Source organism: Geotrypetes seraphini, chromosome 2, assembly GCF_902459505.1.
Source record: "Geotrypetes seraphini chromosome 2, aGeoSer1.1, whole genome shotgun sequence".
Taxonomy (NCBI): Eukaryota; Metazoa; Chordata; class Amphibia; order Gymnophiona; family Dermophiidae; genus Geotrypetes; species Geotrypetes seraphini.
Window position 1 is genome coordinate 121,188,133 of NC_047085.1, and position 15,651 is coordinate 121,203,783.

The 15,651-nt window shown below is 40.3% G+C and overlaps 1 protein-coding gene across 11 annotated transcripts in view; it reads left to right on the forward strand.

Moving 5' to 3' along the window:
- ST18 (ST18 C2H2C-type zinc finger transcription factor) overlaps positions 1-15,651 on the forward strand; it is a 684,113-nt gene that overhangs the window by 514,784 nt on the left and 153,678 nt on the right. For all 11 annotated transcript variants that reach the window (XR_004538340.1, XM_033933682.1, XM_033933686.1 and 8 more), the window contains 2 exons: positions 4,033-4,238; positions 11,277-11,485. Coding sequence is in view for 10 of the 11 variants with exons in the window: in XM_033933682.1 (XP_033789573.1) it covers positions 4,033-4,238; positions 11,277-11,485 (415 nt within the window). In the remaining variant the exon portion in view is untranslated. The remainder of the gene's footprint in view (positions 1-4,032; positions 4,239-11,276; positions 11,486-15,651) is intronic.

Consider the following 15,651-nt stretch of genomic DNA (forward strand, 5'->3'; position numbering starts at 1 on the left):
GCTCCTGACATCATGGGCAAGATCGCGGCAGAGCCAACGTAGTACTGAGGATGACGGCAGCCTGCAAGAATCGCTACAGTAGCATGGGATAAGAGCGGGAGGCCAAGGGGGAAGTTGGAGGACATTGCAAAGGGCCAAGGCAGCACTTCCCAACTGACCCTCCCCCCTCGCCCCCTAAAGCAACAGCAGCAGTGGATGGCCAACAACAGCGCTGCCACTCCTGCTGTAGGAGGCGAGGGGGGAGGGTTGGTAACTGAATTGGCGAGGGTGAATTTTTTTTTTTTTTAACAAATTGATTCACCTGATTCAAATCAGTAAATCGAATCGGAAATTGGGCAGCACTAGTATATGGTGATCTTAAGGTAGCCAAACAAGTTGAAAAGGTGACAACTAAAACTAGAAAGATGCTAGGGTGCATAGGGAGAAGAATGGCCAGGAGGATACAGGAGGTATTGATGAGACCTCATTTAGAATATTGTGTATAATTCTGGAGGCCTGCACCTTCAAAAAGATATAAACAGGATAGTGATGGTCCAGAGGAAGGCAACTAAATTAGTTGATGGTCTACATTATAAGGCATTTGAGGACAGATTTTAAGATCTCAGTATGTATACTTTGGAAGAAATGCAGGAGAAGGGAGATATGATAGAGACGTTTAAATGCCTAGGTTGCATAAATACACATAAGGCGAGTCTCTTTCAATTGAAAGGAAACTCCAGAGTGAGAGGGCATGGAATGAGGTGTTGGGCTCAGTAACAATCTAAGGCAATACTTTTTTTTACAGAAAGGGTGGTAGATGTGTGGAATACTATCCCAGTAGAGGTGCTGGAGACAAAGATGGTACTACTACTACTATTTATTATTTCTATAGTGCTGAAAGGTGTACACAGTGCTGTACATTTAACATTCAATAGATAGTCTCTGCTCAGAAGAGCTTACAATCTAAATTGGACAGACAGACAGGACATCTCAGGGCTGGGGTATAGGTATTTGACAGTGAGTGGGAGTTGAGTTGAAAGCAGCTTCAAAAAAGTGGGCTTTTAGCTTGGATTTGAATACTGCTAGAGACACAGCATGACACATTGATTCTGGCAGCCTGTTCCAGGCATTCAGCATGCAGGAAAGAAGGGATGGAGTCTGGAATTGGCAGTGGAGGAGAAGAGTATAGATAAGAGGGACTTACCCAAAGAATGGAATTCACGGGGGGAGAAAAGTGAGGAGAGATATTGAGGGTTACAGAGTGAATGCACTTGTAAGTAAGTAAGAGGAGTTTGAACTGTATTTGGAAATGGATGGGGAACCAATGAAGTGACTTGAGGAGAGGGGTAATGTGAGCATAGCGGCTCTCACAGAATACGAGTCGTGCAGCAGCATTATGAACAGATTGAAGGGGTGAGAAACGGATGCTTGGGAGACCTGAGAGAAGTGCATTGCGTGAGGTGATGAGAACGTGGTTAAGGGTTTTGTTAGTGTGTTCGGAGAGGAGAGGTCGGGTTTTCGTAATATAGAGGAGGAAGCGACAGGTTTTAGCAGTTTGTTGGAACTCAGCGGAGAAGGAGAGAGAGGAGTCAAAGATCACCCCGAGGTTGCGAGCTGACAAGACTGTGTCTGAATTCAAGAAAGCAAGGGACAGGCATGTGGGGACCAGATACTTGTCGATGGTCGGTATATCAAATTGTGAGGAAACTTGGAAACTTGACATATCAAGCAGCAAAACTGTGGAAAGCATTACCAACTAATATTGACCAGCAATCTAATTTTAAATGTTTCAAAAAAGACCTAAAGACCTATTTATTTCAATAATTTGTCACTACTAATTCCTAAATATTGTAATACTTGTTTTAATTTGTATCACCATAATTACTTACGTAAACCGCTGTGAACTTCATGGAGGTATTGTATTGTATTTTATCTCTTAGGGAAGGGAGGAGAAAGTGGATTTAAGGATGGGCAGACTGGATGGGCCTTTTTTCCTTTATCTGCCGTCATGTTTCTATGTTAGGACATCAATGTTTATTCCCCTTCTAAAATAGGGAAAATACATGTGTATGTTCTAGGCACACCCTAGTCTCACCCAAAACATGCTCAGACCTCACCTCTTTGCCATTTGCACGCACTTTAGTTTTTTTGGCATGCATATCCCAGCTTTGTGAAATGGGACCTTATACATTTATGCAAGATAAATGTTTATGTACGTCATAAATCTGATAGTCCTAAAATAAACCTAAATGTATTAATATATTAATGCTACCAAATGTGGAGAAGTTAACAGTTTACCAAAAGACAAACTCATCTTAATAGTCATGACTACCTGATTATTAAATCTATCAAAATTCTGGGAGCCACACTAGACCGACAATTAACACTAGCAGAACACACAAACTTAGTGGTACAAAAATGCTTTTTTACATTGTGGAAATTAAAACCATAAAAAAATATTTTGATCCTTTATCGTTCAGATTATTGGTGCAGGCATTAGTTTTATCTATTTTAGTCTATTGTAACATCATCTGTTTAGTAGCACCCAAAAAAAATTCTAAGGAAATTAAGGATAATTCAGAATACAGCTTGTTCGATTGATTTTTGGTTTAAAAAAGAACTACCATATTAGTCCATATTATCATTTACTTCATTGGTTGCCTTTGGAGGCAAGAGTATTATTCAAATTTTCCTGTATCTGCTTTAAGCTGATATTGGGATTGTCTCTAGCTTACCTTTTTCCTCATTTTGTGTAGCATAGACCATCAAGAGAAACTAGAAACTTCTACTTATTTACTTATCCAAAATTAATGGGTGTAGATATAAGGCCTTCTTAGATAGGACCCTAGCATTTCAAGCTGATAGGCAACAATCTTGGTTAGGTAAATGTATTCAACAAGCTATGTTATCTTTTTGCAGTTTTCGGAAATTAATTAAGACCACTTTGTTCGATAAGTTTATTACTTAGGGAGTTTTATTATTGAAATTCCATTTTACAAATATTTGTATTTTTTACTATATTATTGTATTGCGCTGATTGTCCAGCTCTTTTTAGTGTAAACCACCTAGAACTTTTGGTTATGACAGTATAAAAGAATAAAGTTATTATTATAGTAAATTGGAGTTTTACACCAGATTTTAACACACCTCCCTTCCCCCTCCCCTCCCCTCATATCTCACCCTAAATTCACAAGAAAAGTTCTCTATTAACCTATCTAACCCTTCACATACATACTTCCCCAGCATTTATAGCAAAAACTCTTTATGACCCAAGTCCTCCCTCTGTTCATTACTCTTTCCCCCAGCCCCCTCTTCCTTCTGAAATTGCAAGCATGGAAGTGGCAGGAATGATCACAGCTCTCTCCTGGCCTGCCATCAGCAATTCAGAAACTGCATTGGCTGACCTTAACTGCATTTGTACCAAGAGACCAGCAGAGGACAACCAGTGCTATTTTGGAATTCACCACCAGCAGGCAGTAAGGAACCATACTGCTTCCTGCCTCTATGTATGCACTAGTAAATTTGGAAGAGGTAGTCTGGTGGAGGAGAAGTGAACCATGTAAAGGGCCCTCGAGGCAGATGTTGGAGGGAGAAGGAATTGAGATTGAGTCAAAGAGGGCCCTTTGTATGGATTTAGGGGTGTATTAAACATCCAGTAGTCCTCTGTTGGTACCAGAAAATTGGTGCATGTGTTGTTCAACAAGAGGTATGTCACATATTATACTAGAACATTTTACATTGATTTTTAACATGCATATTAAAACTGCCTCAACATATGTTAACTGCCTGTAGCACCTAGGGAGAACACTGCATACTTTTAGAATGTTCTAAACAAATTATTAATAATAATAATACGAGTGAATTCTAGGTTCTTGATTAAGATACATAATAACAATCATTAACTTTTTTTATGTACTTTTAGTAAATCGTCCTCATATTGTGTCATCCTGTTAGATAATCAATCGATGTGGGGGAGGGGAGGATTGTTTTGATTTGATTTTTACACTTCATTCTTTTTCTCTCCATTTTCTCATCTATCTTGTCTATTTGTAGATCAAACCTAGTGAAACACATTGAGATAACTTCATATGGTTACAGAACTGCCCAGCCAGCCACTTCTCCCAGAGGCTCCCTGCCAAAGGAACATGACAGATTTGGAAAAGTACCCTTCGACTATGCCAGCTTCGATGCACAAGTGTTTGGCAAACACATGACAGCTCCAATAGAGCAAGAGCAGGAAGCCCCCCAGTTTTCCGAATGTAAGCCACATACCCTAAAATATTTATTGGAAGCAAACAATGTGAACTTTGCTGTCTCTTTTTCAGTTTCTTTTTTGATATTCAGTGTAATAAAATGCAAGCAACCTAAGGTCCACATTTACCAAGGGGCAGAGTCAATAAATTGCACCCAAAGGCGCTCTGTGTGGAATACTAGCTTAGCATGCATTTTTCCCCTAATCCCACTGATAATTTGGTACTAATAAGCAATAATTGGAATTTATGTGTGCATCTTTATAGTTGCTATTCTGTAAAGATGCATATATAAATTTTTCTGCGTAGACCCAAAAAGGTATAGAAAGAAAATATGGGTGACACGATGTTTACAAAAGCTTCAATATATCTAAACTTTGAAGCGCTCAAAAATAGCTACTGCTTTAAACCTGTTTTGCTTTTAACTAGAATTTATCAAAATTGATCACACACATTTCCTATTAAATAAAGTTTCCATCAAAAGATTTTTATATATAAATTTCTCACTAGGAGTTGGAGGTGAGCATATCATAACATATTGGATGAATCAGATCATAAGACCTCCTATGATCTATATATCATTCCAAGTCCACATCCTGAATTTGATACTGTAATCATTTATGCTCTGCCCCTTCTTCCCACCATCTAAATTGATTATCCACTAGTGCAAAAAACCAATTTCATGTGTAATATATATGCAAAACACTTTTTGTTATGAACAATCAAAAAAATCCCTTAAAAAAGGGGGACACAGAGAAGGTAACACTTATCTTAGGTGGAGCCAGCCACCACCAACGCTGGAATATTGAATGAATATGAACTCCCGATGCCTTTTAGTGAAGGCGTTACAATCCTGTACGGATCTTCTTCGGGGGATTTATGAAGAATAGCTGCCTCTCTAAATACAAACAGCAGCTGTATAAGAATCTATAGAAACCACTAAACACCACTCAAAAGTATATTTTAGCACTTTGAGCACTTCAAAGTTTAGATATACTGAAGCTTTTGTAAACATCGTGACACCCATATTTTCCTTCTATACAATTTATACTGGGTAAGATAAAACTTTAGGTCTAAATTTCTCTTAGACCAAAAAGGTGGCATGGATGGATCAAGGGCTTTTCTAGGGTTTGCACACAGTGTTATATAATTCAGGGGATCTGCACTTGAGCTGACACTGGACATCTATTCAGTTCATTACTGCACAGCGCAAGCAAGGTGTGTCTCTCAGTAAATAAACATTGAACTATCCAAAATGAGCATAACAAAATAAACCTATCCTCCAATGAGTGAGTTCAAAACTATGTATTTAGATGGATGCCAAGGCTGCTCAAAAAATATCAACACCAAAACCCCATATCTTGGCATCCATCTAAATAGTTTTGACCTCACTCCTTGCAAGTTACATTTACTTTGTTGTCTTCATTTGGATAGTTCAGTGTTTATTTATTGAGACGCATACCTTGCTTGTACTGTGCAGTGATGGATTGAATAGATGTCCAGTAGCACATTGCTGAATACGACACTATTAATCTGAGCATTTTATCTATATATTTGTGATAGTTTATGCATTTATATCTGTCTATCTATATTATTGTGTCTTTTTATATATATTTTTCTTAATTTATAGTTTTGGTGGTCAGCATTTATTTAACTGCTGATTGTCGCCATTTAAATTATGTTCCAATATTTAGTGCCAGGCCATAAGAGTTATGCAGGCCCCAGCCATGGCCCACATAGGTATCTTTTCCTTTAAAAAAAAAAAAAAAAAGCAATGCTTCCTCTCATGCCCCCGACAATACCTCTTATCCCAGGACAAGCAGGAGCATATTCTAACGTGGGTGATGTCATCCACAGAGCCTGGTATAGACAGTGAAAAATTCACCGTCATTTTAAGCTTTGTGAAGCTTCGAGACTGCCCGCAATGTGCACATGTGAGTGCCTTCCTGCTTGATGTTGGCTTGCGGTTCCTTAGTTCTTCGTTTTTCGCTGAGCGAAGTTGTATTTTTTTGGGACTCCATTCAAAATTGCGTTGCCTTCCCGTCAACATTTCTTTTGTTTCAGCTTTCATTGTTTTTCTTGATTTCTAGCTTTTTCTTTGGTAAAAAATAATAATAATATTGCTTTTCCTTTTTGTTCCTCAGTCAGCCTTTCGGGCCCCATTTTTTTCCACTTCGCTTGTCGCGGTCTCTGTGTAAACCATTCAGTCCTTTGACTTCGCTGATGAGAGTTTTCCGTCCATGTCTTAACCTTTGAGCGGTTTTAAAAAGTGCTGTCAAACAGTTGGTACATATAGTATTTGGGGCCTGAGCAATCGGGTAGTTACTTGTGCTCAGTGTTTTACATTGCAGAAACACTCTTTAAAGGCTCATTGTATACAGAAAAAAAAGTTGTTTGGATCGGTCATGGACTCTGGTGATAAATCCAAGCCATCATCACCACCATCGACATCAGATGGCGTTCTTTCATCAGGTAAGCCAGCTAAGAATCCATCCTCTTCCCTGCAAGCATCGCAGACCTCTACAGCATTGAGTCCTTTGATGCAGGACAAGCGTCAATGCCATCAATCTCCTGTGCAGGCTGTGTCTCCTACAGGGCGTGCATTTTCATCGAGGTCATCCACCCCTCGACACCCACTGCATCAATGGTACCAGCTGTTGATCCAAGGGTACCAGTGCAAGTCTTCTGAGAACAACTGAAGGAATTCTTCCAGAGGGAGCTCGGTGACCTCTTTAAGTTGCATGCAGCACCTCGGTACCAGCCCAGCCTGAGCTTAGCACATCGAGGCCACATGGTACCAGTTTTGCATCTGTATCGATGCAGTGCCACTCCACATCAATGCCTCGACACTCTGCATTGAGGGATCAAAGATCTACATCGACAAACGTCAACATCCTATGGTACTGGTGCTCACTCTTCTAGATTTAAGCGAGCATCGTGTGGTACCAGCTCTCCTTCTACTCAACATTCTTCATCCTCATCCTCAGAAGCTTTTCTCAATGTTCTTATAGCCATCGAACAAGAAAACAGCCTTCTCTGTCCTACAGAGAATCTCCTGGGGCACCAGATGTTGATTTTGATCTTTCTCAACAAGACACTATTTCTGACACTCTGCTCCAGAGTTGTATGGTATCCTGTTGGATCCATTTCTTCTGCCTCCCAGGCACAGATCCCCTCCAGAGGTCTTTCCTTTACCAAATTTATCAGGCACGTGGGAAAAGCTTTGCCTATAAAACTGGAGGTGGACACTGAGCCTAGAGCAGAACTCTTTGAGGCTTTGGATTTTGATGAGCCTCAAAAGGAACTTCTTGAACTACCTCTTCATAACCTTCTCAAAAAAGACCTGTTAAGAACTGGAAAATATCTCTCTCCATTACTGTAGCTCCATTGACTCTCTTTACAGAATTCAATCTTGTCCTGGATTTGATAAACCACAATTAACTCATCAGTCCTTGCTAGTTGAATCTACTCTCAAAAAATCTTCCAGCTCGCGTGCTACTACACCACCAGGACATGAAGGCCGCACTCTGGAAAGATTTGACCAGCCAGCAGAGTTCTAAATTACAACTTCTATATGTCATTTTATCTGAAACAACTTATAAAGAACTTGAATACTTTCAACAATACATACCATCTGAGAAACTTATGGAATTCAAATACGGATGTTTTATGGCCAGATCTGTTTTTGATGCTTTCAATATGGTATCTAGAGCATCAACTATGCCAATTGCTATGAGTCGTCTTGCATGGTTATGAGTCTCTGACATGGACATTAATGTTCAAGATCGTTTAGCAAACATTCCTTGTCTGGGTGAAGAACTATTCAGTGACAAGGTACAGGATGCTACCCAAAGACTAACCCATCATGAACAGAGCTGGACCACGGTGATGGGGACTAAAGCTAAAACCCAGTCATTTAAACCTTTACAATAGAGAACTTCTAACCCTAGGGGACAATCCTTTCCAAACAGGAGCCCATATTCTGCTGAATTTCCTCCACAGACCAGAACCACAACTCTGGACATCCAGATATTCAAATTTTAGCAAAGTGAAGAGTTCATTTCTCCACAAAGTATGGGTAGGCACTTCAGCTTGACACACAACAAAAGAATAAATTTCCTGACCAATAAGGAGGCTTTTTTCAGCAACAGGTTACCCCCTCTAGACAATCCCAGGAGAACCACCTGAGAGAAAAGCAGAACATTCGCCCTCAAAGTAATCTGATTACGCAGAGCAGACTGCAGGTAAATTGCTAGAAAAGACCAAAAGGTTTGGATGTGGTCACAAGACCAAAACATATGAAGCAAGCCGGCAGGGGTGGACTGGCAGGGGTGGGGTCAGGGGGTTCAGGGCTCTTTGGTGCGGGGTTTGGTTTCTGCAGGTCTTCGTGAAGAGATAACGCTGAAGACCTGACTGTTTCTGCTATGTTGCTATTGTTCGATGTTGTTGTGTTGTATGTATTTCTAAAAAATTTAATAAAAATGTATTTTTAAAAAAAAACCTTCACAATGGCCTCCTTCCTATACATACAAGAGGCACTATCCTATGACCTCCTTTACTTTGAAACTTCTACCTCAGAAGAGTCAGAAGACACAAAAGCCTCAGAAGACTCAACCTTAGGCTCCTCAAAAGCCTGCTCAGTCTTTTTCATGGCCTAGGCAACCTTTCTACTTCAGCTGAGTGCCAAGGATCCAATTCCATTACAGATCTTTCTATCACTACTCCTCTTCTCTTCCATCAGTGTTGGAATATCTTCTCCATTTATTGAACTCTGGACTTAAAACCACTTCGGTCAGAGTTCACCTCAGTGCTATTAGTGCTTACCATGCTCCTTTCAACAATAAATCTCTGGCTGCTCTAGTTTCACGAACTCCAAACCTCCAATCAAACCGTCTTCAGTTGTTTGGGATCTTAATGTAGTCCTATCCAGTCTGATGAAGCCGCCATTTGAACCACTAGCATCTACTCATCTTAAATTTCTCACTTGGAAATTGCTTTTTTGATCTCTGTCACTTCTAATCGAGTGAGTGAACTTCAAGCACTGGTTTGCAACCCACCTTTCACAGTATTTCATCATGACAAGGTGGTTCTCAGGACTCATCCTAATTTCCTCCCCAAAATAGTCTCGGAATTTCACCTAAATCAGTCTATTGTGCTTCCAGTATTTTTTCCAAAGCCTCATTCTCACCTTGGAGAAACAGCTCTTCATATATTGGACTGTAAGTGTGCTTTGGCCTACTACCTACAAAGAATCAAGCCACACAGATCTTCACTTCAACTGTTCATCTCCTTGGATCCTAACAGATTGGACCTACCTATCACCAAACAAACTATTTCCTCGTGGTTGGCGGCCTGCATTTCCTTTGCTATGCTCAGGCTGGGCTGGAGCTCAAGGGACATGTTAAAGCACACAAGAACTGAGCTATGGCAGTATCAGTAGCTTTCCTATGTTCCATTCCTATTGAGGATATTTGCAAAGCAGCTACTTGGTCCTCAATTCATACATTCACATCTAACTACTGTCTAGATTCCTATTCCAGACAAGATGGTTGTTTTGGACAAGCAGTATTACAGAATTTATTTTCTTCCCAAAGGCCAACTCTCCCTCCATCCCATTTCAGTAAGCTAGGGCCTGCTTGTCCTAGGATAAAGCCAGTTACCATATTACTGTTACCCGGGTGTTATCCGGGGACAGTAGGCAGATATTCTCACATCCTTCCCACCTCCCCTGATTGGCTTCTTAGCTTGCTTACGGAAATGAGAGCCAACATCGGGCAGGAAGGTTCTCACACATACCCGGTGCAGGCAGTCTTGAAGCTTTACAAAACTTAAAGTGATAGTATACTTTTCACTGTCCTTACTGGGCTCCGTGGATGGCGTCACCCACATGTGAGCATATCTGCTTGCTGTCCCCGGATAACACCTGTTATGATAGTAACTGTGCTTTCTCTCCTCCCTCCCCATTCCTACTTTAAAGACACACACATACCACTTGCCCACCTCCTTCTAATATGTGCGTAGGCCCTCCTGGACCTACTTATATACCTGGTGGTCCAGCTGAGGTCTTCGGAGGTACGAGCACAGCCCCTCTCAAAGCAACCTTTCAAAATATCCACTGCAACCTCTTGCAGCAACTCGCATAAGCCTCAGCTCCTCCCTAGCACTGACCCCTGGCTTGTCCCTGACCAGCTCACATTTTTATGGGCCAAAATTCAGCAGCACTTCCCAGCTTAATGCCACTGAATATTGGCATTTAGCTGCCAATTGTTGATTTTTTTTCCTTTTAATGTATTTATTTATTTTTTTTATTCAATTTTCGATACCAATCTCCCAAGGGAGCTCAGAACAGTTTACATTAATTTATTCAGGTACTCAAGCATTTTTACCTGTCTGGCTCGGTGGGCTCACAATCTATCTTAATGTACCTGGGGCAATAAGGGGATTACGTGATTTGCCCAAAGTCATAAGGAGCAGCGTGGGTTTGAACCCACAGCCTCAGGGTGCTGAGGCAAGAACCTCTCTGGCCCATTTAAATCTCTCTGAATATCAGGCCAATAGTTTTTATCCCAACTTTAATGCTCCTTTTACAAAGCCACGCTTGTAATTCCTGTGCGGCAAATGTGATGAAGCCTATAGGAGCTGAATGAGCTTTGTTGCATTTGCCATTTGGGAATCACTAGTGCAGCTTTGTTAAAAAAAAGTCCTTAGTATTTTTTGTGGCTTATATAAAACGTGCAGTACTGCCCAAATTTAGTCCCCATTTTATCAAGCAGCATTAGGGGTTTTTTTATCACCAGCTGCTGCAATAAAAGCTCCGATACTTATAGGAATTCTGTGTATGTCAGAGCTTTGACCGCAGCTTGATAAAAGGGGGCATTGATAGATAGGGGTGATACATCCCATGATTAAAGTGGTAATGGTAAAGAAAGAATAGAAAAAAAAATTTCTACATACTGTGATAGATAGCATAACTTTGTAAACAGAAAAGAAAATGGCAAAAATAAGTTAATTAGATATGCAAATTCTAATCAGATATCTCTTCAACAGCAAAGGCTTTTTCAAATGCAGTGAAATCTTCTAATCGACTGCCTGGCACCCACACACAGAGTTCCTGTCATGCCAACTCTTACAGCTATGGTCAGTGCAGTGAAGGCACCCACATAGCAACAGCTGCTGCTATCCTGAACCTTTCCACCCGCTGCAGGGAAGCAGCAGCAGAGATCCTATCCAACAAGCCACAGAGTCTCACCGCCAAGGTAGGAGCATCCAAGTGCCTAAAGGGAGGAGGGGGTGAAGAACTATGAGAATAAATGCCCTTTCATTTTTCTGACTGATTATTATATCTATCCTCCCCATCCTCACACAAAAAGGCCAGTGTTTCTTTTTTATGTAAATTGCACCTTAGAGTGATAGATACAAATTAGGACGGCTGGTAGATTTGGCATAAACTCAGGTATCATCCAAATGGCAAGATTTCCCAACTTCACAACTAGCCCACTTATCAGCTGCAGAGAGTGTTAGAAGTAAAACACCAGATAGAAGAAAATTGTGTGTGTATAGCAAGTAATGGATTGGATTTTGCAAATAGCTTTTTATCTGAGAGCTGTTAATTTTATCATTATTTTTAAGTAGCCATTTGTTCTAAAGTACTATATACAATTATACTAGGAATCTTGTCATTAATTTTAAATTTGATGCATGATGAATTAAGCAAGTAAAACTTCTGTTCCCCGCCTTGGATAAAGGTGGGCTATAAATAAATTTTCAGTTCCAATTCCATGTTAACAGTCTCAAAATTGCTCCAATGTAGAATACTTTGACAATCAAATTCTACAATAGTTTTCAAACATACATACGCCTTATTCCTGCTTCTCCTTGAATTAAAGATCTTGAAAAAGTTGAAGAGGAGGCAAAGGTTTTCAGCTAAAAATAAACATTAAAGTAGTATTCCAAAAGGGACTTTTAGACAGATTTGCTTGGAGACTTACCGATCAATGATGGTTCAGGTAGAAGGGGTGCAGCTTTGGAATGCTCTTCCATGTGAGTTCTGTATTGCAGTTCAGAAAACTGTTCAAAACAACTTTGTTCACTCAAGCTTATTGTGCGTTGCTGTGATGATATATTGATGGTGCTTTGAATATATCAGTATTCATGATGTATTTTTGCTGATTGTGTGTTTGTTATGTTAATGTGTGTTATCATTTTATGCATGTTTTAATATTGTACACCACCTAGAATCGCAAGATAGTGTGGTTTATAAATGTTTTATAAATCTTTATTGATTTTTAAGACCAACAAAAGTGCAATAACCGTATATTTACATTAATCAGCAAGTTAGACACTTATAATCATAATCAATAACACTGCATAAAGAATAAATCCCCCCTTTCCTTCCATTACATTTCATCAAGGATTAAGACAAAGCAAAGAAATAACCCTCCTCCCCTCCCCCACCACATACACCCTCTCACCCTTCCCTGGATGTGTGTGGAAATAAACAAAAATAAAAGACGTCAATGGGCCCCAAACCAGTTTAAATAAATTGCTATGCCCCAACATGTCAGCATTCATTTTCTCATACCTATAACTTGAGCATAAATTCATCCACCAAAAGGGAAAATTGAGGCGATCATAATTTTTCCAGTTACGAGTGGAGTTCAAGGCTGTCTTACCAGCAGAGCAAGACCACATATCAACTTGGAAAACTAAAGGAAGAAAAGAGAACAAAGTTGACATTGCGATGGGAGCCACTCCGGAAACTTTTGCAAGAGGAGCAAGATTTATTTGAGGCAGAACTAAGATACGTGAAGCAGAGTAAGAAATCCTACATTGCTGGACATGTTAGGAAGAGTCTTTGTGGCCCCAAGAATTGCTGTATGAGTAGCGAAGAAGGCAATTTAAAAATACCAGTCAGTTCTTTGCAGTGCTGGCTTCCACTGCTGTCATCTTTCTAGCCTACTCTGAACTTTAGAATCGGCTGCACTCTGCCCTTGGCTGGGAACATTGTGATCTTTAGTTGAGGCACTTATAATATCAATCTATATAGGTCTGTTAGAATTGAATGATTATAATACGGGAATTGATAGTGTTTTAAGCATGGTCTCTGGTCTGCCAAAATTGAGGCCTGTTTGGTTTAAATGGTTTAGGGTACTTTATATGAGTTTAAGAAATGAATTCACATATCTTATTAACTTAGTTCTAAGTAAAATGAAATGAGTTTGCATATCTTGTTAATTTAATTCTAAAGATATAATATATTGGCTGTAGAAGGAGATGTTATTTAAGTTATATTTAAAATGTGATTGAAATTAATTTTTAGTTAATGGGCTTTTTGAAATGAAATGGATAAAAGTTTCTACTTCAATCAAAAGCGGGGGAAAGATAGAAAACAGAGAGAAGCCTTAAATGGTCAATATTCTCAATGGAGAAAGGAGATTATAATGGAGAAAGGTAAATAATGGTATTCGCCAGGGGTCTGTGCTGAAACTGCTGCTTTTTAACATATTTATCAATGATAATAACTAGTAAGATAATTAAATTTGCTGATGACACAAAGTTGTTCTAAGTTCTAAAATTGCAAGAGGATCTTGGGAGACTGGGCGTTAAAAATGGCAGATGACGTTTAATGTGAGCAAGTGCAAAGTGATGCATCTCGGAAAGAGGAACCTGAACTATAGCTACATGATGCAGGGTTTCACGTTAGGAGTCACCGCCCAGGAAAAGGATCTAAGGGCTCCTTTTACGAAGGCGCGTTAGGGCCTTAACGCGTGGAATAATGCGCGCTAAAATGCCACGCGCGCTAGCCACTACTGCCTCCTCTTGAGCAGGCGGTAGTTTTTTGGCTAGCGCGCACTAATCCGGTGCGTGCACTAAAAACGCTAGTGCACCTTCGCAAAAGGAGCCCTAAGTGTCATCAGTGAGGATACATTGAAACCCTCAGTTCAGTGTGTAGCGGTGGCTAAGAAAGCAAATAGGAATTATTAGGAAGGTATGGAAAACAAAGATAAGAATATTATAATGCCTTTGTATCACTCTATGGTGCAGCCACACCTTGAATATTGTGTGCAGTTCTGGTCGCCACATCTCAGAAAAGATATAGCAGAATTAGAAAAAGTACAGAGAAGGGCAACAAAAATGATCAAAGAGATGGGACGACTTCCCTATGAGGAAAAGGCTAAAATGGCTACGGCTCTTCAGCCTGGAGAAGAGATGGCTCAGGGGAGATATGATAGAGGTCTATGAAATACTGAGTAGAATGAGTACACTTCCCCCTCCCCATTCGCGGTTCCTGCACTCGCGGTTTCATATAATCGCAATTTTTTGGGGGGAGGGGGAAAATTAAAAAAACAGTCTTAATGTAAAAAAAAATCCATCTTTTTTCCTCCCTGCCACCTTCCCGGCCTTACCTGGTGGTCTAGAAGGTTTTCGGGGCAGGAACAATCTTCCTACGCTCCTGCCCCGTGCAGATTGCCATGAGGAAATGGCTGCTGGGAGTTCCCGTAGTCTCTCGAGACTACGTCGGGAACTCCCTACAGCCATTTCCTGATGGCGATCTACACGGGGCAGGAGCATAGGAAGATCACTCCTGCCCCGAAAGCCTTCTAGACCACCAGGTAAGGCCAGGAAGGCGGCAGGGAGGTGGGTGTGGGTCAGAGCCGGATAATTGCGATTTTTCGGCATTTGCGGTCCGGCTCTGCCCGTATCCCCCGCGAATGACGAGGGAGAAGTATAGATGTGAATTGCTTGTTTTCTCTTTCCCAAAATACTAGGACTATGAAGCATGCGATAAAACTACTAAATATAAGATTTAAAACAAACCAAGAAAATATTTCTTCATTCAACATGTAATTGGACTCTGGAATTTGTGGCTGAACAATGTGGTGAAAGCAGTTAGATTAGCAGGATTTAAAATTTCCTACAAGAAATGTCCATAAGCCATTATTAAGTTGGCTTGGGGAAATCCATTGCTTATTCTTAGGATTTCTAAGGATCAGGCACTGTCATTTTGCAAGATAGTGGCTTCAGTGCAGAAATGAATGAGAATCACTACTGCTGTCTTGGGTTAAGAAGGGCTGTAGTATTACTATATCAAGCTCCAGTCCAGGGCTTAGAAGGGGGGTGGTTTGGGCCCTCTTGTCCACCAAGAATTTAAGGCACTTGGAAAGGGACGTTTTATAAAACGTGTGTTCTGGATTGACAAGGCTGAGAACGCACAACAAATATCTCATGAAATTAATAGTCATTACACTATCAGTGTTTTCCTGAACATGTTCAAGAATGTGCACACACAGGTTCAGTTGCATCTCTTTATCCTGCTTCTAAATTTGTTCTTTAGAAAAAAATAGTCCAATTCTATCAGGAATATTTTTAATAGACACCTTTCAAGTTTTTTATTTACTTGTGTCATGTAATTTATTTGATA